At 42.1% G+C, this 25,261-nt stretch overlaps 3 protein-coding genes across 4 annotated transcripts; all 3 read right to left on the reverse strand.

The window, feature by feature from the left end:
• Positions 1-1,066: 1,066 nt before the first annotated feature.
• Positions 1,067-8,566, reverse strand: tktb (transketolase b). Its single transcript, XM_082518185.1, has 14 exons — positions 8,316-8,566; positions 6,312-6,429; positions 6,110-6,223; positions 5,868-5,965; positions 5,364-5,555; positions 5,092-5,219; positions 4,814-5,010; positions 3,378-3,542; positions 2,937-3,093; positions 2,725-2,855; positions 2,558-2,641; positions 2,360-2,456; positions 2,101-2,220; positions 1,067-1,875 (listed from the first exon to the last, which is right to left on the reverse strand). Exons 1-14 carry the CDS (start codon positions 8,420-8,422, stop codon positions 1,703-1,705), a joined length of 1,881 nt encoding a protein of 626 aa, XP_082374311.1. The 5' UTR covers positions 8,423-8,566; the 3' UTR covers positions 1,067-1,702.
• Positions 8,567-9,126: 560 nt separating this feature from the next.
• On the reverse strand, positions 9,127-13,726 carry lrrc23 (leucine rich repeat containing 23). The gene is given in 9 exon segments (XM_082518200.1): positions 9,127-9,459; positions 9,539-9,743; positions 10,641-10,663; positions 10,666-10,809; positions 10,941-11,071; positions 11,362-11,503; positions 11,600-11,720; positions 11,810-11,919; positions 13,529-13,726. Coding segments are annotated over 9 exon segments (990 nt in total). The 5' UTR covers positions 13,610-13,726; the 3' UTR covers positions 9,127-9,426.
• Positions 13,727-14,162: 436 nt separating this feature from the next.
• rbm10 (RNA binding motif protein 10) lies at positions 14,163-25,106 on the reverse strand. 2 transcript variants are annotated; one of them, XM_082518177.1, is made up of 23 exons: positions 24,969-25,106; positions 24,409-24,462; positions 23,786-24,329; positions 23,535-23,693; positions 23,382-23,451; positions 21,906-21,979; positions 20,935-21,021; positions 20,751-20,811; positions 20,499-20,657; positions 18,816-18,976; positions 18,538-18,635; positions 17,831-17,918; positions 17,542-17,746; positions 17,313-17,422; positions 17,154-17,235; positions 16,905-16,996; positions 16,601-16,792; positions 16,238-16,429; positions 16,063-16,119; positions 15,792-15,983; positions 15,296-15,343; positions 15,160-15,215; positions 14,163-14,920 (listed from the first exon to the last, which is right to left on the reverse strand). In XM_082518177.1, the coding sequence occupies exons 2-23, from the start codon at positions 24,423-24,425 to the stop codon at positions 14,830-14,832; spliced, it is 2,835 nt and encodes a 944-aa protein (XP_082374303.1). In that variant the 5' UTR covers positions 24,426-24,462; positions 24,969-25,106; the 3' UTR covers positions 14,163-14,829. The 2 variants fall into 2 exon arrangements, with proteins under 2 accessions (XP_082374303.1, XP_082374304.1); XM_082518178.1 differs by having other exon boundaries at positions 14,823-14,920; positions 15,124-15,215.
• Positions 25,107-25,261: the final 155 nt, after the last annotated feature.

The raw sequence follows: 25,261 nt of genomic DNA on the forward strand, positions 1-25,261 counted from the left end.
GCGTCACGGTGTCATTATTTTACACGTGGTTGTTTTTCCTGTGTAATAATGTTCAACATTGCTATCGATATTTTTTTTTTAATGCTTCTCTGTGCAAAATGGGTTCAAAAACAAACAGCTGTGGGATCCTGTTTGTCCGTGATGTAAACAGCCCAGCGCTGCTCCCCACGCAGGGAAAAGCAACCCTGCAGGGAGACCTACCTCCGCACCTGTGCAGGTGAAGCCAAAGGGCAGATTTGCTTCACCAGATTTTCTAGTCTTTGGCTTAGAATGAAGTTGGTTTGGAAACATATTCAGCGATGCTTCATCTCCTGCTTTGCGTTTGTGTGGGAGCCCCAGGCTAGCCCCATTCCGCCCCCCCCCGCCCAGGGGGCGGGCCCCACACTTTGGGAAGGTCTTGTTTAGGGGAAATGAAAATGACACATGATATGCCAGATGTGTTCAGTTGGATTTAGGTGAGGCGAGTGTGGAGGCTTAGAGTATGAAGGAACCCAGGACCCACTGCACCAATAGGTTTAAGGATTTCATCTTGATAAGTAAAGGCAGTCAGGGTGCGGTTGCCGAGCCTGTAGGTGTGTGTGTGGAAATGCCTTCCTGGAAAACTACACCACAGAACTGGTCAAGCTTAAAATGATGTTACATGAACTTTGTCTCCTGGATTCTGCTCCATACTCTGTGGTAGAAAACACAGCAAACCTTCTAGCAATACCACATGTTGATGTGGCCTCCTGCAGGGGTCCAGATATCACTTCATGTGAGCCCTTCAGAATCCACTTCTGTAATTTATAGACTAACTTAAGTTTATTTAAAATGAAGCCATTCATATTTTCACCTTCACACTGAATAAATTATCATTTGATCCTTTATAACTTCATTACTACACCAATTCATTTTTCAGGAAGAGTGTGTGTGTGTGTGTGTGTGTGTGTGTGTGTGTGTGTGTGTGTGTGTGTGTGTGTGTGTGTGTGTAAGTAACCAGTGGAAACTTTCATTGTTGACATTTACTTTGCGACTGCTGGTCCACACTTTGGCCTCGGCTTATATAAATAAGCACAGACAAACAGCATTGGGAGAATTATTTTTAATTCACACTACAGCAGTAATAGCATCTCTGTGACCTTAAGCGCTGGAAATGTTGTGCGACACCCGTGTGGTCAGGAGACAGTGGGATGTTTAAAAACGGAATAGCCAAGCACTGAAGGCAGTTACTGAACACAATTACAAAAGTAATCTAGTAAATGATAATATGACGAGCAGTAACAGCGCTACCAGCTGAGAGGGAGGACAATAGGAATGCTTGCCAGGAATGTGTAAGCATTGATGGTCGGTGCCACAGATGTTGAAGCTCATCACTAGGACACATCGCTGTATGATGGGCTTTTCATCTATCAGCATAACACTTTAAGTACAGTATTCAGTGATGCTTTTAACTGTGCACCTTACAAGACTCTGAAAACATGTATAACAGCAAACGGCAGAACCCATCTGGAGGCAAGGATACTAAGAGGTGCACATAGGGGAGTACCATCAGCACTATAGGCTATGACCGCACTGCACTCATCTCCCTTCATCTCTGATATTAATACAGGGTTAGCACAACTCAAGTAGGAACTGAAAGTTAGGTTTTCCATGGTTGTGCCTGGCAGCTGCAAGTTTGTTGTGATTTAAAACAAAAACGAGAAGGGAAAATGAAGTGCAGTTCTTAGTTTGCGAAGGTCTGAGTCACAGCTTCGGCAATATACTTAGCACTGATGCCAAAGATGTCCAGAAGCTCTTGAGGCTTTCCACTGCGGGGAACACCAGCCACTGCCAGACGTGTCACAACAATACCAGGCTCACTTCCCACTGCTGACAGCACCGCTTCACCGAGACCACCTGGACAAAGGAGGACCGTCAAAAGGAATGAATGCATAAAAGTGATGTTGGCATTTCTTTTAAATTACAACACAGCAAATCATGATATGATGCTCCTTTATTCAAGTTGTGTTTTGTTTGTTAAAACCAAACCCATCTAACGTCTAGGAGCCATAATTGTTGCCTCCATAAGAAAATTCCTGCCCTTTCACAAACATGCTTTCTGTATGCACAGACTCAACCTACCCTCCTTGTAGTGGTCCTCCACAGTGATGATCTGTCCCCTTGTTGCTCGGGCACTGGCCAGAATAGTAGCAGCATCCAGGGGCTTGATGGTGAATGGGTCAATCACACGGATGTTCTTTCCTATAAGAATGCATAAGGAAATTTACAGGTTTATAGAGGCTATAGTGGTTCACTGGCCAGTTGAGGAGTCCCTGCATTAAGCCCTGTGTGTCCTCATAACAATACCAGCACGTGTCCACTAGAGGGCAGTGTGGGTTACCTTTAGCAGCCAGCGTATCAGCAGCAGCAAGGGCCTCGTGCAGAGTAACACCAGCTCCAATGACAGTCACCTGGTCATCATCAGACTGGCGAACCACCTGACCACAGAGATAGATGTATAAACATTTTTGGGGTGGGCATTTTGGTATGAAGACTGACTGCATTAGATTTATAATGAAAAGAGATTAAAAAAAGTTACCTTGGCTACACCCACTTCAAACTTCTCATCTGGGGAATAGATGACTGCAGTGGCTGGTCTACTTGTACGAATGAAACATATACCCTGAAAATGGAAAGTGCATTACAATATATTGAGTGCTCTCCAACAGGATGAAGACATCAAGCTACCACAAGGTGGCCACCAACCTTTGTGTTGGATGACAGTTCAACAGCTCTCTCTGTGGACACTGCGTCACTGGGGTAAAACACAGTGCATGTTGGGATGGCGCGGAACATGGCCAAGTCCTCAAGCGCCATCTGGGACGGACCGTCCTCACCTGAAGCCAGAATAAAATGAGTGGATGACAGACACTCACACCTGCACTGCTCACTAGAAATCCAGCAGATGAAAAGCTTACCGATGGAGACGCCGCAGTGAGACCCTACCAGGTTGACATTCGTCTGAGAGATGGCTCCCATACGAATCTGGTCGTAGGCCCTGGAGAAAAATGCTGCAAATGCGCTGGCAAATGCAACAGTGCGGTCACGGCTGGCACAGCCAATAGCCACTCCTACCTGCAGTAGTAAGGAGACATCAGCAACACTGTTTAGTTTAAAATGACAGTGGATGTGGTTAGTAAGGGTCTAAGCGCAAAGTCAGCTGGGCACAAATGAGAAGCAGCAGAGAGGACAGATTATCATGTGTGAATGTACAGTAACAGATTAGACCAAGTTGGAGCAGATTATAGTACTGAAGAGCAAACCAGGTACTAGTCTCTCATAACTGTGACAGGGTTCCAGGATCAATAGGTTGACTAATAGTTAGCATAAATCAGCCTGAGCACTGAAGGATCGTTTACCATATTCTGTTCAGCAATGAAACACTCGATGTAGCGATCAGGGAAGGCTTTCTTGAAGGTCTCTGAGAAAGTAGAGTTTTTGGTGTCTCCGTCGAGTGCCACCACTCTCTGGCTTGCCTGGCCCAGTTTTTTCAGTGCCACACCATATGCCTGCCTTGTTGCCATCTAACAGAAAATACAATGGGTTAAGCAACAAACAGCCTTGATTGCTATGCTTAGCTATATCCACTTTAACACATACATGTGAAAAAGAACCTTTACCAACATGAGCAGCACAATATTCTGCACAGTCACAATAATTCACACACATCAGTTTTGAAATCATGTTCATTTCAGACAGCGTCAGCCCCGCAGTTAGCAAAAGCTGCAAAAAGCAAACTACATCCGATGTTTCACAGGTTCATGTGTGGAAAGTCTGAGATTTACTTCCAGCTGAAGAAAGTTGTACTGCTGTAAAAACTGCTGCACCCTCTTTATATCATAGGAACAAAAACGTGAACGGTTTTCACAATCATTCAAAGACAAAATCATAATGACAGTTAAAATGTGCTTAATCTTCCAGCTCTGACAGGTATGGGGATATAAAACAGTGCAATAGAAAATAACACACTGGGATTCAGTCATGGAAGATTTTAAGCCCTGTACACACCGCCTGTACAAATACTGCATGTGTGCTTCAAAGGTATTTGAAGAGGTTAACATTGCACAATACTGCACATGATGCCATTACTAGATAACTGCAGAGTGGGGGTCATGTTAGCAGTGCTAGTAGCACCCGTCTTCTCGTATTCCAGGTTATTGTGGATATGCACGCTTTAGTTAAGCCATAATAATTTGACGCAGCCCAAATTCACCAGTTTCTTTCGAGGTTAAAATAGTGCCAAACTGTTCTAATTTCACAATTCTGGTTTACAACAGCTCAGTAACTCAGTCCCAAGGATTAAGCAAATTCTACATTAAATTGTGAAAAATTTGTTTAACCTTTTAGTTTCTGGTGTCCACTAACCAGGATGGCAAACTTTAAACTAGTTTTCTAATCAACTACATCCCTAGATAAGAAACATTTGCTAGTGAATACTGATGTCCGTGTCTCCGCTGTATCTACAGGTAAACACTGCAAAGTTTCTCGATATCTTTAACCTAGCAGGAGTCTGCATGTGGCTGAGCAGACAAAAAGCAAAGGAAAGTGGATATTTATATTTAATTTATTATATAAAGACCCTTAAGTGTGGACAAGTGTTCCAGGTGGTGTTTTTGTGCCATATTAGTAATGAAACAAAGCCACCACTCGTGCTAAATAAGATTCATGCTGACAACTGTATCGGTAAACTTTAAACTGCTGACCACTCAGTGTTGAGTGACTTTGGACCCATTACTCCAAAAGATCCAATACTCAAAAACTAAAACTAGACACAAACAAGCAACTCTGAAGGTACCTTGTCTCCCTTCTTGTATTCTGGAGGTGAAGGCAGTGAGATGGGGCTAAGGTCAGCTGGCGCTGTGTCCTCATTGGGCAGATCAGGGCAGAGAGTTTTGTTGGGCACCTGGATCTGTGACTGCAGATCTTTCAGGATTTCATCCACCCGGTCCTTGGGGATCGGCTTTCCATGCCAGTTCTCCAAATCCTCAATACCTACAGTTAAGTGGCAAATAAGTCATGTTTAAAATTCAGAGAACAGTTCTAACTAGATACAAAAAAGTCATTCACACCAACCTTTGAGGCCTCTGCCCTTGAATGTCTTGGCAACAATGCAGGTCGGTTTGCCTTTGACCTGCTGAGCCTGCCAGAAAGCTTTGCACAGCTCCTCCACATCATGTCCATCCACAACATACGTGTTCCACCTACACACATAGAATGTTATTAACATCTGAACATGTCTGTAGACCATCAAAAAGCAGATCGATACAGGGAAAGACAAATAATAAGGTCAAGTTTGGACAGTTTGTTTCTACAGGTTATGAGCTGAGATAAATGCACGTGCTGACCCAAAGGCTTCACAACGTTTGCGGTAGATCTCCATGTCGTGCTTCAGAGGCGCTGGCTCACTCTGACCAAGCCGATTAACATCCAGGATAGCCACCAGGTTGTCCAGCTGGTAGTGGGAACCAAAGGCCATGGCCTCCCAAACTGAGCCCTCTGAGCACTCGCCATCTCCCAGCATGCAGTACACACGATAACTACAACACAGTCAGTTAATAACAGACATGAGAATTTCCATAATATCTACTTTGAGAATTTTTCTGTTGCTGCAGTGCAACAGATTATAACAACAACAACAGTAACAGGATTTCACCACTGAAGAAGCTTCCTAGTTAGAGTAAATAAGACTACTTTTAAGTGGTCTTGAGCAAATGTGAGTATAAAGCATCCACTTTAGCTTAACACCACACACTGACAACTGGGCAAAAATATTTCAGGTAACCCTGTGCAAGTTTTAAAGAAATGTTTGGTAGTCTTATGATTTGACACTGATACATAAACACACTGACCTGGATTTGTCAAAGTATTTGCCGGTATAGGCCATCCCACATGCAGCCCCAAGACCCTGTCCCAGAGATCCAGTAGCTACATCAACAAAAGCCAATTTCTGTGTTTGAAAAGAAGAATTGGAAAGAAGGGAAGTTGTACACGATACAGAGAGTGGCTTGCACACAATTTTCTCTTTTTCTTCCAAAAAAATAAAAATAAAAAATAATAATGAACAGAATGGGTCTCAAGATTCCCGACTCACTGGTGTGGGGTGTCCCTCCAAGTCAGAATCAATCTTACGCAGGTTAACCAGCTCAGACTCTTTCAAAAAACCTGCCTCTGCCCAGGCAGCGTACAGGACAGGTGCAGCATGACCCTGGCAATAAGAAGGAGAGTGTTAACAGATCTCAGGTTTGCTGACCAAATACAGAGCAATTAATCTCAATTAAAGGATATGCACCTACCTTTGAGAGAACAAAGCGGTCGTTACACTGATTGCGAGGATCATCCGCTTTGTAGCGCATGGCGTGGAAAAAGAGCACGGACATGAGCTCAGCTGCACTGCAACATGATGTGGGATGACTGGAGAGAGAGAACAACAGAAAGGCTACTGTGACAGTATAAATGCCGACGGGTTAGAAAGAAAAGAAACTCCACCCAAAGTGCATAAACATGCATGTGTTGCTGCACTTAAAAAAAAAAAAAAAAAGAACAAAAAAAAAACAAAACACAAAAACAAACGCTCAGTTTTAGTTTTACAAGACACAGCAAACATTTAATATGCCAAACGATGATGCTCTTTAGCACAAGTCATATATTGTTAATTGTTATTTATTTTAGACCATCACTGCCTCAGGAAGGCAGCCAGGTTACCACACTTCAGAGGAAAAAAAAATCTTGTGAAACTGTTAGTTGCTACAGTCTCGAGTACTGTAACCATTTAGAAATTCCACATTGCCCAACACATCTCAGCTTCCCTATGCAGGTTAAATCGCATATCAACCATGCTTGGAACAAATTATCCAATCTGAACAAACATCAGCATAAACCTTTTAAAATAACTCAATGCTCCGTTTACCACGTGTTCTTCTGTTGAGAGACAACCTGCTGAGAAATGAAGGACAGTCAGAAAAACCACAAGGAAAAGAAAGAGGCACAAGTGTAACTTTGACTGTTGAGGAACAATGCTCCTCAAGAAGTCCTTTGTTTAAAAGGGATATAATCTTTATAAAGCCCTCATAGTACAGTTAGAATAAGCTCCTGCATTTCCTTGTCAAGAAACAAGAGGAAACAGGTTAGTCAACTGTACATTAAGGCTGCATTTGAGATTATGAAAAAGAAATAAAAATTGCACAATGCACACCAACTGGCTGAGGGATAATTGTAAGAATCAAGCACAAACTAAAGCATCTGGCCAGGTGGCTGACATATACTATAAATAAAGCTGAGGGTTTTTACTGCCTCTTTGATTCCAACATCCACTTTTCTGTCTCAGATGTGATGTTATGAAGCAGGATATGCGACTCTAAGCTTTAGTCTGCGTCACACAAGTCTAAACAAAGTGTTGTGTTGTATGCGAAATGTAGTAGGTGACTTGACTTGATTAGCGCCAACTCACAAACTACGGTTTCAGTTTTGGATATTGTAGCCCTTGTATAGATCCATTTGCTCTCCAAAGTGAATATTAACCGAGCAAAGGGCGCTCACACTAATCCCTATAAAGCTACACCCTCGTCAACTCCTACTTCCCGCTTGGACTCGAATCAACCTATTGGGTTACTTCCCGACAGCGACACGGAAGATATCAGCGATAGCTCAAAAAGAAAATTCTGGCATTCTGGGAACGCCAATATTTATGATGAAGTATTACCACAAACCCCTTCCCAATAGCCATTTCCCAGACTTACCATACTTAACGCAGATATCCTCAAGCTGGCGATTTAACAGACTAGGAGCCAGCAGCAAAACTCAGCCTCAACGCAACTAAGAGATCCATCCTTTCCTATCATGTAATTCCTGTTAGCTAGTAAACGCCTGTTGATGTTAATAACCACTTGACTTGAAGTGTTATACGCATGTATGCTAGGCTAGAGTGCCTAAGAGTCTAGCCACCAGTAAATAAGGCCGTCATTTACTTTGTAGAGAAAAAAACCAAACAAACACTGTTAGCATGTGGTAGCCTTAGCAATAGCTGTGGGCTCGGCTACCCTCAAGTCACAGCGTAACTTATTAAAACGTTTCGCAGAGCAGTCGCACAACATCAGGTAGCAAACCTGCTGCTAGCGGCTTGCCGTGGCTCGGTAACCGCGTGAATTTAATCTGCAGCACGTGCACCCAGGCCCAGAGGTAGTGCACGCCTTCGCCCCAGTAACCTTATAGCACATACTATATATATATGTGTGTGTTTTTAATTGTATACAGGATTTATTTAATATTCCAGCTAATGTTTGCAACTCTGAACAACTTACCCTGAGTTAGAGGCGCATGTTGCCTTGATGGAGTTGATCCTGAGCTTGTTAGCGACGTCCTTCAGTCCTTGCAGAGTCTTTTCATCGGGTTTGTGGTAGCTAGTCATGGTTTACGGACGTATGGTCGCCTGCTTCAGGTAGTAGTCGTGGTTAATTCAGTGCGAAGGCTGCTTCCCCGGTGTCGTCGTGTCAACGCTGGGCCACTGAGCTGCTAGCTGCCCGGTGTTAAGTGCAGGAGAGGAGGGGCAGACGTCGCACAGGACGGGTTTTGTTTCCTCAAACAGCCACGCCCACCAAATCAAACCATTGGAGGGAGAGTGGTGGTTCAAGCCGCCCTCGTCAGTCCCTCTCAGCGTGTTCAAGATACAAATGTTGCTTCATGCCGATCTCGTTTCATTAAAATCAGTAAATTTCCAAAATAACAGTAACAAAAGCGTGGACCCCTATTCTACTACCCTTATGGAAAATACAGGTATCCACAAGTGGAGCTGCACTGCACTGATGTGCGAACAACTACCGCTTTCTTAACTTACTATAATATGAATGTTTTCTTCAAGTGGGACGTTAACGTCCTGGTTATATTTATGCAATGATGATGGTGTGTTTAAATGCCAGTCAAACAAACGCAGGATCTGATTCCGAAATCTGCTGATTAGCCACACAGGCCCATAATGTCACTGTCCCCTTAAAACTGTAGCTGGATGGCTGCCAACAAGGAAGCCGACGGCAGATTTTGCTCTCTCATCCTTACTCAGGGAAACACATGGAGTCTGTCTAACACCACCGTCTATGAACAATACAGGGTACTAAGGCACAAGGTACTAGCCAGAGTCACTTCAGCTTGCATCAGTTGTCATTTTTGCATTTAGACACATCAGAAATAAACATTTTCTAAAACTTTATTGTTAAATAGCTCAGCTGTAACAATGAGTGTATGGAAATGAAAAACACTTTTTGTGCAAAGTCATGGATGATTGAGCTACTCTATCAAACATAGAGTACTTCATACAGAGGTGTATGTGGTCATTCATCAACAGACAACAGGTCTGCCATTTAAAAAGAAAAAATGAAGTCAGTCCAACACTTCCCCATTCTGGCAAAATTACACATCTTATTGTGCATACATTTCCTCTTCTTGAAGTTCCTGAAATTACACAATGTCACTAAATCAAAAGGGTAAAAAATAAAACCAAAAATAAAAAAATATTTTGTTTTTTTGTTACCCTGATTCTTTCCCAGGCTTCAGCTCTCTCCTCAGGGAAGACAGGATTTTTGTCGAGTCTTTCCAGCTGTGGCACTACTATCAGCACATTTATCCGGTATTCGGAATTTTCCGCGACTGGGTTCCCAGAGAGAACCAACACGCGAAGGCTTTGTGACAGAAAGCCGATGTATCGTAGATCAGTCTCATCTATGATTGCATTGCCTCTAAGGGAGAAAGAAGACAAATTATGGGATTAATACCATGTTTTGTTTTTTACTGACTGGATTATTGGAAGCGTTATTATGACTGATCTTTATTGTTACATCACATTGCAGTCATGTGAAAAATAAAGTTATCCATAGGACTTTCTGCAGGGCTGTGAAAAACTAAGTACAACATAACTGTTTCCATTGGAATTAAGAAGGTAAGTAGCAGCCAAGAGCTACTACTCAAATTGCACTTGATTCACTGAGTTGATTAATTTGTGACAAAAAAGAATGATCAAGTACAGCTTAATTGGAAGAGTTGGCAAGAAAAAGTCTGTTCCTTCTAAAAAACAAAACAAAACTTGGCAACACAGCTTAGATTTGCAAAGCTGCATTGAACAAACCGGAAGACTTGTGAAACAATGTCCTTTGGAAAGACATGACAAAAGTGAAAATGTTTGCCTGTAATGCACAGCACTATTTGTGGTGAAAACCAAACATAACTTATTAGGACAAACACCTCGGGTCAACTGTCAATCATGGTGGTGGAGAATGATGATTTGGGCCTGTTTTGTAGCCATAGGACCTGGGCACCTTGCAATCATTGAGTGAAACACAAACTTTTTAGGACAACAGTCCCAAGCACAGCAGCAAATCTACAACAGAATGTCTGGAAAAGAAAATGTTTTGCCACAGTGTTGCAATGTCCCAGTCAAAGTCAAGACTTCAGTCTCAGTGAAATGTTTTGACAGAACCTTAAGAGAGATGTTCATAAACAAATGCCCCCAAACCCCAACGAACTGAAGCAATGTTGTAAAGAACCAAAATTCCTCCACAATGTAAGAGACTGATTAAGTCATACACAATTACTTCAAGTTACATCTAGTTAATTATGGTGTCTACTTAGTCTCTCACAGGACTGAAGTTTTCCATGTGACTGCATGCACCTGGCATTGAGGTACTGAAGACACTTCATGCTGGGACTGAGGCCGTCGAGCGACTCTAGCTGATTGTCTCGAAGGTGAAGTGTGGTGAGGCGCTCTAACTTCTCCAAACCCTCAAGACGTTTGATAGCATTTTGGGCCTAGACAGAAAGCAAGACTAGTCACAAGCAACCAGGTACCTGGTTTATTACATGGGGATTAGTGTAGTGGTGAAGGATTAACTTAATCAATCATGTCTGTGTTAATAACCAAACCAAGACACTTTGTGTACCAGATACAATTGCTGGAGATGTGGAAGGTTGATGCCATCAGTGGTTTCCAAGTGATTTCCCCTCAACTCTAGAGTTACCAGATTTGCAAAACTGCCGTACTGGAAACCATTAAGCCTCTGAATATGGTTACCTGCAAACAAGGTTTGTTGGCATCTTTAGTTAAGTCAAATATTGCTTTTAACAGTGATAACATGTGGAATAGTAAATTCCCATCTTTTTGCAGGAACAACTATTTATATCAAATAACAGTGACAATATCTTTCGCTTTACGTATTTTATTATACTTGCAAGAACTTCTGCGGCTTGGATAAGGGACCCAACTATTAACGGTTTCTTACTTGACTGACTTTGCCGTAGAGATCGCCAGATTAGCTGAATAAATTCATTCCACTTTACCTGACGTAAAACCAATAAACCAACCTGTAAGATTGAGGCTTTCCAAGGCAGGCCCAACTAGGCCATCTACATCAGTTAGCTGATTCATTGCTATACTCAGCCACTGCAGGTAGGTCAGTTGAGCAAACGGTTGCTCTTTGAAGCACATCACAGAATTATTGTCGACCTACAAAAGACGAATTACATTCAATAAACGTAATTAAAGAGATTCTTACTGCCACAAAGATGTCCTTAACTAAATGCATAAGGAATTTCTTCTTGCCTTGAGCCAAAGAAGCTGGGTCAGAGATGACAAAGGAGAAAGATCAGTAAGGTGGTTGTTGGATAAATCCAGAAAACGTATGTGAATATAACTGTTGATTGCAGCTATATCCTCCAGTCCTCTAAGGGTGAAGAAAACTGGTTTGAATCAGAAGAAACTTGTTCAAGTTAACAGAACAGTTTTGCTCTGCGGGCATCTTTCTCTAATTACCTTTTCTGAAGGTTCAGCTTGACAAATGCGTGTGCTAATCCATTTCCTGTTCGGCAAAGCAATGACAGCCCTTCACTTATGATTTCTTGAGTTAAATGTTGAACTTCAACCTGTACAAAAATGAGATATAAATGAAAGGCTAGTGGCTTCAACACAGAAACGACAAACGCACTACAACTTTATTTTATTCAAAACACAAAATGAATGACAGCTTAAATTGCACAATGATAAACCAATGACAGCAAGTTATCATGTAAGGTGAAGGTCAGGCTAGCCACTTTGTTCGGTACACCTGTTCAACTGCTCATTAGGGTAAGTATCTAATCAGCCAATCAAATGGCACCAACTCAATGTATTTAGGCATACATACAGAGTTAAGACAACCCAGTCAGTGGCTGAAACGACCCAGTGAAACTGAAACTGGGCAAAGGATTGGGGAAGAAAACTGACATTGAATGTGGCACAGTTCTTGGTGCCAGGCAGGCTGGTTTGAGTATTTTAGAAACTGCTGATCTACCAGGATTTTCCCACACAAATATTTCTAGGGTTTACAGAGAGTAGTCCAAAAAAGAGAAAATATCCAGTGAGCAAAAATTTCTTGTTGATCTCAGAGGTCAGAGAAGAATGGCCAGACTGCTTTGAGTTGGCAACGGTAACCCAAATAATCCCACATGACAACCAAAATATACAAAAGAGCATTTTTGAATGCATCACATGTTGAACCTTGAAGAGGATGGGCAACAGCAGCAGAAGACCACACTGAGCTCCACTCCTGTCACCTGCGAGTAAGAAACTGAATCTGAATTTAGATTCACAAAATTGGACAACAAAATATTGGAAAATGTTGAGTCTTGATTTCTGCAACAGCATTGAATGACAGGGTCAGAAACTGGTGTAACCAACATGAAAGCATGGATTCAGTCTCTCCTATCAACAGTCATTGCTGACAATGGCTCTTTATGTACTCATCTTCTACTGGGTAGATGGCGTGCAATGTCACAAAGCTCATATAATTTGATAGTGGTCCCTTGAAGATGAATCCAATAAAGCACCTTGGCGTGTATAATCATGGATGTGCAGCTGACAAATTTGCAACTGTGTGATGCTGTCACGTCAATATATCAACCAAAATCTGTGAGGAATGTTTCCGTGTTGAACCTATGCCACATAGAATTAACATTCAAAAGTCTTCTCTTACCCAAGATATATCTGGATAGTAATGGACCAACAAATTACTAGCCACTGATTTGACCGTTTTGCCAAGACAGTTTCCCGGACAAGCCTACCGTCAGAAAAAAATAAAGATCTTCATTGATAAATGTTTTTATTCTAAGACTAGGCTTAATCCATGTTAGTAAAACCGCCAGCAGAGCAGGGCCACTCCCAAGGCTCAAACTGTCACTAATTAGTCAACAACTAGAATTTAAGCATGGAAGAGCTTCAAAACCACTTGTAGGAGCACTTTACAATAAGCGGCCTCTTTTGGAAACTAGTGACCTATTACTAATATGCCCAGAAAATGCCCTGTGGAGGGGGTTGAATGGTGCACACACGAGTAAACAGACAAGCTCCAACTTTATCAAAGACATTACCTTGAGTCTGTTTGGGTAATCAGGGCGAGGCACGTGATTCATACCAAATTAACAGCAGAGATATCCGCTAACATGTACGAGTCAGCTGCAAATATGCTCGGCACATGCCCCCCATTTACTTTCATACCTTCTCATCTTCGGCTTCTTTAAGGTGTTCTTCTCCTCCTTCAACATCCGATAATACTGGGTCTTCGTCAAAGTCAGACATCCCGATTAGTAAACCTTATAATTTGACTAGTTACAGACCAGCTGAAGAGCGGATTAGAGAACTGCAACAGGATTTCCAACCAGCTAACTTGCTTATTTTGTGACTGCTGCCCGACCAAGCTAGCTATCTGTTTACAGGGTTTAGCCTTGTACATTTATGTTAGAACTGCCAACACATGCAGACACTGTGAATGACATACTATGAATGTTACCTCCCAACGTAATATGAAGGAAAGACAGCTAAGTTTATTGGTTATTACAGGTAATCCAAGTGTTTTTTCCCCGATGGCTCTCAGCAAACCGACGACTGGATTTGTTGCTGATCACCATAGAAACCATTCCGCAGTAACCGGAGCACAATTAATTTAAGGAACACAAACGTAGTTTGCAACAGCGATACAGTTTCACCATTTCAGTGTTGCTTGACAAACCCGATGCCAACAGTCACATTACATTCCTCTTTTTGTGCGGATAAACAGCTTTGGAAATTTCAATGCAAAATGTTGCCATATTAGCTACAGTTTACTGACTAGCCCACACAATACACGAGTCAATATTGGTGAAAATGTATTATTTTGAATTCATTTACATGAGCTTGATGAAACACGGTCACATTACTGAACAAATACAGAAATAAAAAATACTTCTCTGAAAAGTTAGCGAATGTGAATCTACACCTGCTATATGATAAACTGAGACACTTTAACCCTATACACTAGTGTTAGCACGATCCTGTCCAATTCATGAGGCCACGAGTTTGTTAGCTTTCACTGTTGTATAAAAATGCTCTTTTTAAAATGTACACAGTTCAAGCCCAGATTAGTCATTCACTGAATGACAAGGCATATAGCATTAATTTAAAAAAAAAATCTATGGTGCATAGACAGTAATATTAAAAATCCCAATTTGCTGACATAAAGACCGCAAATGTTTTCCCGTCCACAAAACTTGTTTATCACACACACAGGCTCTGAAGCAAGTGAGAACTCAAAACTGCATCATTCAGGAAGCAAGCAAAAAGGTGCAATCTGTGCAATATCCTGACATCTACTGCTACAGGATCAGTTCATAAGATTATTACCACTGAGCACTGCCATTGTTGAGGTAACTAATGTCAAATCAAAATAAGTTTTTTAAATATATTTATCTATATGATGTTAATGGTGAAGTGTTGCGTGCTGGGCTTCGTCTTTGTCCTTTGTGGGTCAGGAAGATTAATGGTCACTCCACTTGCATATTGCGCAACAGCAGTCCTCTTTTCACACCTCCCTGTAGCATTCTTGCACCGAGACTAGTGTCTGTGACCCCATCACTACAGGAAGAAAACAAAAAGTGTAAGGGGACACACAAGTACAAATAAGTTGTGTCACATACATCATAGTTAAGTTATACAGTTGCACCAACATCACCGCCACACAAAGCTGTAACTAGAATAAAACTAAAGCAAAAAAGGAACCAGTCCATGGCAGTGTCAATAGCAAGCTGTAACCCTGAATAAGTTGCAAAAAAACATACAGCGTCTAGTTAGTGGCATCACTGCTGCTTCCTTACATGGGGTTAAACTTCCTCTTCTTAAGTTCAGGACCGTCAAGTCCACCTGCTAGTCTCTGCAAAAAGACAAGATAAAATTATTTTAAAAGAAACACGAATTTCAACATTATTCTGCAGATGTGGAGGACTGACCAACCTCTTTGCTTGCAGCTTCCTGCTGGGCTCGTCTCTGCTCCAGGTTTTGCTGAGGGCACAAAGAAGTGAAATTCAAGTCACAGCTGCAACAGGAATGCCAAACTGGTCTTATATGCAACGTTCAGTTTACACACCCTGTAAAACTGAATCTGAATGGACGGCTGTTAACAAGTAGATTAAGGTGACCTTGCTTCACTGGACCGATTAAAATAAATAAGATCTTCATTTATAGGCTCTGCTTTCAGGCTTTAGAAGCCAGAAACCAAATTCAACTTGCTTTAGTGCATAATAAGCACATGTATGCACCTGCATCTGCCCACTTTCAAATTCTCCAATTTCACAATTGTGCCTTTAATCACCAATAACAGCAGCTGGTGGTGTGCCTCAGTACTTGTGCACACGAGTGCAGAATGTATGGTGTTGCTCCTCAACAGAGCACTGATGCTACTTATCATTTGTAGAGTTTTTATGATGAAGTAAAACTTGATTTAAACCACCTTATGTAGTTCAGAAAGCTGCTGGTGCCTGATGAGGGCCTCCTTGCTTGGGAACTGCCTCCTACACAGCAGACAGGCCAGTTTAACCCAGTCTGTCAATCTTCCTTCCTTTTCATCCTTCTCGCCTCCTTCTTCTTCACTGTCAGTTTCTCCACTGTAGGCTGGGACCAGACCCTGCTGCCGAGGAGGCGACTGGGAACAATAAAAAGAAGAAAATAAAGAAAATGTACACCTCTAACACCTACAAAATCTCTCTCTCCCACTTCCTTACTTCTGCACTTTGGCGGATCTGATCCAAAAAAATCGGAGGCCGTTCAGACAGTGCCCCCTGGAAGACAGAAAAACATTGATTCAGTGATCTGTTCATATCTGCGTCTATGATTCAGAGACAGCCACTATCACAACCTCGTGCCCTGAGGGTTCAGACATTTACAGATAAAACACACCTTTTTCTCTAGAACAGCATAGCCTGCATCAGCACTCGCAGACTCTCTGTGATCATCTAGGCGACTGTGTCCAGGTGCCCGAGTATAACCAGGAGGTGCTGCTGAGCCGGTGGCAGGGGATGAAGACACAGAACGCATGTTCTCCTTTTGTCTGTTGAGACTTTTAGCCCAACGCTCCATGTCTTTGGCAATCTATTATAACAAACCTCAAGAAACTCAGTTAAAAATTACTTAACTACATATTTTAAGTGTCAAACTGAATGGGTGGCAAATTATGAAATCTAACTTCAATTAGCCATTAGCAGATATATTTGTTAAACCAGAAATGATAATGTCCAAAAGCTGACTTCTGTGTATCAGCACCTGTTGAGCTGTTTTATTCTTGGGTTTGTCTTTTTTCTCCTTGCTGCCAGAGGTAGCAAACAGTGATTCTGAAGGAGCTGCACCATCACTTGGAGGAGCACCTTCTGTGTTTGACTGACTGGCAGCAGGAATGTACGTATGTTTCTCTCCATCCCAGTACATGTACTGCTGAGTGTGAGAGTTGTAGTAGTACTGCAAAGACAAAGGGAAATGCAAAAACAGATTGAAATACCAAGGGGCATAAGCGAAACACACACACACACAAATGTCCTACGAAACATATAGATTGCTTTGGGCTGTTTACCTGTGAATTAGGGTCATAATAGAGACCTGTAAATGGGTCATAATAGTAGCCAGAGCTTTCGTCATAGTGGTAAGTGGAGACATCTGGCACAGCTGTAGTATGAGACACATGGTATTTGCATCAGGGTCAGATTTTCAATATTTTTTCCTGAATGAAAGGTAAGCTTGCCAGTAGTCAGCAGCAATTATTTGCAATTATTAGCGAAGATGTAAATTCCCCAGAGGGAACACTAAATACATGAAGCCTTACGATACTGCTGGAGCTCATGTTCAGTGCCTGGGATTGCAGGCTGGCTGGGTGCAGCTGGTTGTGGTTTTCCCACTATTTCAACCTGTGAAGTGACAGAGATTTTAAAAACAGGAAAAACACAAGGAACAAATGGAAGAAGGAAAAGGCATCAAGTTCTACCTGTGTCCCCGGTGTGGTGGCAGCTGTGGTGATGAGAGGAGTCTGTGTATGAATGAGCGGCTGCTGCACAACCACTGATGCAGGTTTGGCTGCCTCAGATGAAATGACAGCTGCACATGGGCAAACAAGTGCAAATAAGTGGCTTCAGAGGAAGCTTAATGTAATTGTATGCAACTACATGATATACAGATATGTGTGTGTTATAAACTTATTGGCATGTCATACAAACCTGGGGCTGCTCCTCCTGCGTAGGCTCCATTCAGGGAAGCTACTCCACTTGTCAAAGCAGTAACCCTGTTATCTGCTTGGGGTTTGAAAGTTGTGCCATCTTGCCCTGCATACTCAAGCCCTTCCTGACTGTATGTCACTGCTGCCCCCTGCTGATACACACTTGTATCAACACTCTGGCCTCCACCTGGTCCATTTTGAGAGGTCTGAGAATTTAAAAGAATAAATACAGTGATCATGCAATCTGTATTAAGGATGTGGTATATATGCTGTAATACGTCAAACTTTACCTGAGTGACAGCCCACTGTGCAGCAGCTATAGCGGTGCTGGCCACTGTAGCAGCACTCACTCTGCTACCATCCGTTACAAACACATCCCTAACATAGACAAGAGACAGAGTGAGGGCTCTAATCAAAAAGCTTTTGGAGGGTTGTTACATTGAATAGCTTAATTTCAACCATCATTGCTCTTCTAATACATTCACAAAATGCTTTACAATTTTAATAATCACATGATCAACCTGCATTTCTTTGTAATGTGATCAGTCCATTTACTAGTCTAATTTCACACTCCAGTAAAATGCCTGACTCTTACATAGTACCTTGCTCTAGCACACAAAGCACGTTATACACCATGTCGTCGAAGGCCTCGAGGAAACGGTTGTTGTGATTTGGTGCTATATAAATAAATCAATTTAATTCATTCACCCATTCATGCAAACACCTTTTTCTAAGCTTTCTATCTTTCTAACCTTTACACACATTCACACCTCAACTGATGTATCAGGAGAGCAACTTAAAGTTCAGTATTTAACTAAGGATATTTTGGCATGCAGACTTGAGCAGCCAGGACCAACCCACCTATCTTCCGACTGGTAGCTGACCTGCTCTACCTGCTGAGCTACAGCCACCCACATCCACTGTGCAATTATAATATAGTAAAGCGTGGAGTCCCCGTATGTTCTTTGCAATTAAGTTTGGGTGTGTGAGCATTTACCGTTTGGAGCCTTTGGCAAATTCAACTACAATGACCTTCCCATCAATAGATAGAGGTGGCTGGAGAGCCTGCAAAATCTGGAGCAACTGAGATGCCTCCTGTTAAACACACACAGACCACTGGGTGGGTGAACGCATATTTAAGACAAAGCTCATTAAAAAAATAAAATAAGTAAGCTAAAACTAAAAAGGTTTTGCTTAGTTTACTTCAGATACAAGTCAGTAAAACAAAAACAACCCTGGCTTATGTGTGTATGTGTGTGTGAGCTTGTGTCTCACCACTATGGTAGATAGTTGTAGAAAGGCAAAGCCCCTGTTGAGGTGTGTGTGTTTGTCCTTGATTAGACGAACGTTGGAAGGGGAGAGGGTAGCAAACGGAGCCAAAGCAGACAAAATAGCTTCTACTGATGTATGTGGGCCAAGGTTCCTTAGTATCAAAGCTGTTGAGAGAGTGGATGAGGTATATTTAAGATGCATTATCGTTTAAATAAATAACAAATACTGGCAGCTGTCAGTGCTACCCCTTAGCTCCCAAGTAGATGCACATATGGTATAAATTTGAAACCTCCTACTTGAGTTACTGCATTCACCCTAACCCTCTGACTTTGAGGTTAAGGTCAGTGAAATTCAAACTAGTCGAGAGATTTTTAGTAGATGCAGCTATGGCATGAATTTCAAATCCATCACCTTGTTCGTGACTCATCGCATTTACAAACTTGGGTGTCCACACAACCCACCCAACCACATCTCAGGGTGACAAAAAGACAAAAACAGTCTTTTACAGCTAAAAATGAAACAATTTGTGACCCAAGTACACTGATGCACACAAAGCCTACAAGCTTTAGCTAAGTAAAGTGGCAAAAAAGAAATCATTAAAAACAATTTTTAGACATAAGGTTATCCCCCAAGTCTCTTAAAAGAAAATATTGCTATGATGAGGAACACGAGTATTTCCATTTATATGTTTCACAACAAACCTTCTTGGTCACTGTGGGTGTACCACAGGGTTCTATTTTAGGTCCTAATTATTTGCTTCCACTTGGTGACGTTTTATGACTTCATATCCCCTCTCACTGCTATACTGATGACAAAGATTTCCCAGGAGATCTCCTGACCCCTCTTAAACTGTTTCAGTGATGCCAGTTGTTGGATGGCACAAAATCTTCTACTTTATTGCTCAGTCCTACAAACAACCTTAACCAAACACCATTTACAGTTCCTTGGGTCCTGTATCTTTTGTGTGTGTGTGTGCGTGCGTGCGTGCGTGCGCGCGTAAAGCTTGTTGTCAGAAAATTGGGGCTGCAACTTCAGTCTTTTCTCGTGGGTTTTAAAAAGTCCAGTCTTGCTTCCTATAAATGAGAATTGCTGTACAAGTGGAAATGGAAAGTTACTCTCTCACCTCCAACTGGTTCAGAATACAGCAGTCTGGCTTTTTACTGAGCAGATGGCATCACATCACCCAAAAGCTGGCTTCTCTCCATTGGCTCCCTGCACTTTTTAGAACTGATTTTAAAGTGTATTCATCATGTCAAAGCATGTGGCGGTCTGGCACCAAGCTATATAGCAGAAATTTTAACCACTGAGGAACTAGTTTGCAGCCTGAGAGTCCTTCAGGCAGTTGTAGGTGCTTTTGGCATTAAAACCCTTCACTTTTTGAAGAATTACTTGGGAAGACCAGGGTCAGAATTTGTGACCATCTATGAACCAGCTTTTATCTGATGTCATTTGTGATGACTTTATACAATTATATTTGTTGTGTTTTTAATATGAGGTTTTCAGTTTTTAAGTAAAGTCCACATATTTTCTTTAATGTTTTAAAGTTTTCCCTCCCAGTACTCCACTTTGGTCTGTCAAAGCAATTTGTAAGCCTTAAATTAAAAGACGCTTTATTAACAGAGATGATTATCATCATCACCAATATTAGCATTATTATTTTCATTGTTATTAGAGGAGATGACTTACTGTCATTAGCAACATCTGCCTGTTGTGGAGCTTGGCCCGGTGTGACAGGAGGACCAGAAGAGTGGTAAGGTGCTGGCAAGGGCAACAAACCTTGGGCTCCCTCCTTTTGAAGACCAACAGGCAAGTCCTTCTGTACCTGGGGCAACTTCAGCTCAGCCTCTGGCAAAATACAACATGTTAGTATTACTGTTCAATAAGCAAGACCTCATGTTATAAAGGAGAGAAGAGGTGAAACATTCAGTGAAACCTTACCAGATTTAGGAACGTTGCATTTAAAGCACTTCTCTCTCCTCTTGAAGTTTTGTACACCACACTGTTGAATTGTTATACAACCTTGTTAACAATCTTCATAAATTAGCCAAATGAATGACTGGCTTTATATTATATAACACGCATTCAAATTGTACATCGTGGTAATTCATAGCAAGCACCGGACCTTGTTGCAGAGCCAGTCCTCATTGGCACGCGGTTTGGGGTCGCTGAAGTGCATCGACACTCTCTGCCCTAGAATCGACAGCACTCCCTGAAGGAAAAAGAAAGAGAGGGGGGGATAACAAAGAATGATTATCAGTGATAATTAGGCCACACATGCCATAGAAAGGCCTCATCTCACAAGAGATGAGAGAGAGTGAAAGGGAAAAGAGAGAGGGAGAGGAATAGAGAGAAAGAGTACAACTGAGGCTGAAAGGAAGAGGACACCAGAGAATTGACCTTCAGCTTTAGGAAATTCGGACGGACGGTGAGATGGTATATATGTAGTCTGTGAGTGCCCATTTTTAAAGGACACAATGTGCTTTGTTCAATTGTGTCATCCCTCCCCCCTTAAGGGGAAACCTTTCCAAAGTTGTCCACACAACCCATCCCATTGTCACCACCTTTGTCCCCCAAAGAGACAATAGCTCTGTCCTAAAGATGTAATCATGGCAGATGTGAAAAGCTCAAAAACAAGAAAATGAAGCAATATATTGGTTCTGATTCAACATACAACAGACCATGTGAGACATTATATTCACACTGTCATACTATCCCAAAGGTGGTACTGTGAACTCAGGAAAGAAAGCGAGACAAGTCACTGAATAAAAGAGGAGAATATGATGGACGAATGATGATCAGTTTGACTGGGAGGTCTCGTCTATGAGAACTATCAAGTTGCCCCTTGGTTGTCAGAATTATGCAACATGAATTGGTTTGAATTGTCTAATTGTAATTGTGGAAAGAAAAGAGGAATCTTCCTTCAAGCACTACCTACCTGAGGACCGATGTTATTTAATCATTCTTAATTTTTATTGTTATGCTAGAATGCATTTTAAGCACAGGATGGTATGACGTGACTGTATGAGATTAGCTTTTGTGTCTCACTGAATACATTTATATATGTGTATTTGTGTCTGTGTAGGAGAGAGTGACCTGGTTGGTCTCCATCCAGCGGGTGGCCTCCTGTATGAGATTAAACTCGACGAAGGCGAATCCTCGGCTCTGACCTGGACACCGCCCAGCGCCATGGCAACCGAACAACAACAACAACATAACAACAACAACGCAGTGAGGGGTTAGTGCTGCATATACAGAGGAGAGAGAGACCCTGTATCAGCACCAGTCAAAAAAAAAAATCATTGCTTCCTCTCTCCTTTAAAAATACCACACATGATAGTCAGTTGGAGAGGCACTGTCAAATTCTCTGCATGGGCAGGAGGATGTAATGTCAAGTAACTCAGTAGAGTCAAGGTAAGAGGGAGGGATAGAGAGAGAGAGAGAGAGAGAGAGAGAGAGAGAGAGAGCTACCCACTCATCAGTTTGAAACTGAGCTCTTTGGTTTTTAATGATGAAGCACACAGGCAGCAAGAGAACACACACACGTGCACACCAATGTCTCTCCTACTCTGCGAGTCAGAGTCTGAACAATCTAGCTCTGTGATGGCAGGTCGCCTCTTAAATGCTCCATATCCTGTCCAGACATTGCAATAAATGATAATATAGATATGCAACTATTGAAATTACAAATTGATCAGCATTTAAACATTTATTACATGAGTACTTTTCCTAACACGCACACACACAGACAGACAGACCAAAAACAGTAAAACGGTGATGTATGAAAGAGAGCAGTGTGGGGGAATGTAAGTGTGCCGGTGTAAGATAAGCACACCTTACAGACAACCAGAGAGTTAGCAAAGTGGGAGGCCAGTGAGACAATGACCTTAATGGAAAAGAAAAATGACACAAAAAGAACCACAAGCTTTTCTGAGTGGTATGGTTGAAACATATGTAGCTGAGAAGTAGCAGCAACGCTTGCATCTAAAATAGCGACAATAGCAAAATCTGCTTCAGATGCTGATTCCTCTTTGACGCTGTTAGTTTGTGAACAACACCTACTCAGACACACCCCGCTTCAATAAGGCAGAAGTTAAAGGATAAAGACAATAAGGGCGCCAAGATGGAAAGGAAAAACAAAGTCATGAACTAAAAAACTACAACTTATGATGGTATGAATGCTTTCTTAAAAAAAAAGAAAAGGAAAAAATAGTCAGGGCTGTGAAGCGTGCATTAATTTTCTTTTTCCTGTGTAAACGCTAGCAAGACTTCAGACATCTGTAGACCAAAGTATCAAAGCAGGAAGCTATGCAAAACTTCGACCTGTATGAGTTGATAAATATGATTGGGTATTTTGCAACAGTTATCTACCATACAGCAGAAGAAAGCCACCAAGGATAGAGGAAAAGACACTTATTAATAAAAGAAAAGACAAAGCAGGTATGGAAAAGTCACCTGAAAAAGCAATGAAATGGAAGTGTTGGCAGTGCATGAGTTTGAGAAACAAAAGAAAGAAAAAAAGAGCATCATAAGAAACACAAAAGAAAAGAGGGGCAATGGACAACTTCTCACCTGAAGATTTATTCCTCATCAGGCGAACTTCTCTCGGCTGGATCCCCTGCTCTTGAAGTTGTGCACGAATCTATGGACAAAGGAGAATTCTAGCTTCAAACTTTTCACAAACAACCTGCGCATCAACTGGCCATTGTTGAGACAAATACGCACCTCGTTGGCAGTGGCACTGGGTGGCAACATACGAAGCATTATGATGTTGCTGGGCCGCTGATTATGGTCTAGCTCTGCACGGTAATCCTGGTCTCTCTGATCCAACTCTTTGTGGGACAGGTCTGGGCCAGCATGCTCCTCCATTCTCATTGGAAATGCCTACACACATCCGCCACAAATTAATAACCAAAACCAAACAACAATTAAATGTGTATTGTAGTAATTATAAAGATGGACTGATATTGACTTACCCTTCTCTTTCCTGCTCCAGGACGAGAAAACCTGTCATCCTCTCGCTGTCTGCCTGTACCGAATTCCACCTGTTCGGAATGGGAACCACCACGACCCCAGCTGCTTTCCCTGCTTCCTGAATGTGGGCCACTGTTCTCCGGAAAGCCTGTTCCACCTTTCCCCCGTCCCCTTTCCTGAAGGCCAGGCCGTAACTGCTCAAATTCCTGCCTGGATCCCTCCTCCTCTCGCTGGAGTATAGGATGGGCTAGATCAGGTTGTGAGGTGTGAGGGGACCACAGTAGCCCTTTCCCCTCACGCCCTACTTCTCCTCTACCATCTACTCTCTGATGAAACCCCGGATGCTCCTGCAGACAACCCGGTGAGAAGTCATGGATACCCAGTGACTGCTCATCACTGCCATACTGTCTATCACCCTCCACTCTGACATCAAATCCCGTGCCTGCCTCCTCATCCTCTTGGCCATAGCCACGATAGTCCATGTCCCGGAAATTGTGATCATTGTGAGTGCCACCATAGCGACCCAGGCGATCACCTCGCCCACCCCTGCTGACCACAAAAAACTGCGTGAGAGACTTGTGTGATAAAATGCGCGAAAAAGATGTGAAAATCACATTAAACTCACCTTCTCTCATAGTCCATGCTGATCCACTTACTCTGCCCCTAGTGAGTCGTTCTTCTGTTTACAGAAATGCAGCACACAAATCACACATCACTTCAGATGAAACACGTTATAGAGCCACGCTGAAATTGTACAACCTCGTGAGCAGGTACCTTAAAGTCATAGGCTGTGCAAAGTGTGAATAATTAATTAGATTGATTTTAATTTTTAAAACCTTGCACAATCCAATGACTTCTCCAACTTTGACATATCAAAATGACTTCTCTCAGTGCTACACAGACTACTAACTAAAAGCCACAAATAAACAAACAGCAAAATAACCCTGCACCATTAATAAAAAAAATAAATAAATAAACTGAGTGCGCAACGCACAGGATCAACCCGCAATCCAAAAAGGAGTAATCAACAACAATGACGTGTGACGGTCAACTGCGTTAGCGGCCAAGCTAACTATGTTAGCTTGAGGTTGGTTAGCTAGTCCAAGAGGCTACATTCTCTCTAAACGACTGTCAGCAGCTAGAAATACAAGTGCAGTCTTGTGTGAAATTTGAGGGAAAACTCACCGGTAACTCATGTAACCTACAATTGTTCTGTAAATATCACGCTGAAGCCCAGGTAAATGGGGTGTTTTATTTTCAGGCAAGCAAGTGTAAAATGGCCACAGCGAGACATTTCAGAGAGGGAGGGACAAATCCCTTACTCTGGAATTTGATTGGTTGCTGGAAAGAGAATGCATTAACGTCGACGCTGATTGGACGAGACGAACGGGTCAGTCCTAAACTTGCAGCCCATGATTGATTTAAAAGGGGGTAAAAATGCACTGCGTTGTTACAAATGTATTTATATATTAGAGTTG

The sequence above is a fragment of the Aulonocara stuartgranti genome (genome assembly GCF_965226115.1).
Source record: "Aulonocara stuartgranti genome assembly, chromosome: 20".
Classification (NCBI taxonomy): Eukaryota; Metazoa; Chordata; class Actinopteri; order Cichliformes; family Cichlidae; genus Aulonocara; species Aulonocara stuartgranti.

Coding starts and splice junctions, on each gene's coding strand:
- tktb (XM_082518185.1), bottom strand. CDS start 8,422: ATGACTAGCTACCACAAACCCGATGAAAAGACTCTGCAAGGACTGAAG. Junction 5,220..5,363: donor AAACGTTGTGAAGCCTTTGG/GTCAGCACGTGC, acceptor CTATGTGTGTAG/GTGGAACACGTATGTTGTGG. Junction 2,221..2,359: donor TGATACGCTGGCTGCTAAAG/GTAACCCACACT, acceptor GCATTCTTATAG/GAAAGAACATCCGTGTGATT.
- rbm10 (XM_082518177.1), bottom strand. Junction 21,980..23,381: donor GATGAGGAATAAATCTTCAG/GTGAGAAGTTGT, acceptor GGCGGTGTCCAG/GTCAGAGCCGAGGATTCGCC. Junction 15,344..15,791: donor AGCTTTCTGAACTACATAAG/GTGGTTTAAATC, acceptor TTGTGCCCTCAG/CAAAACCTGGAGCAGAGACG.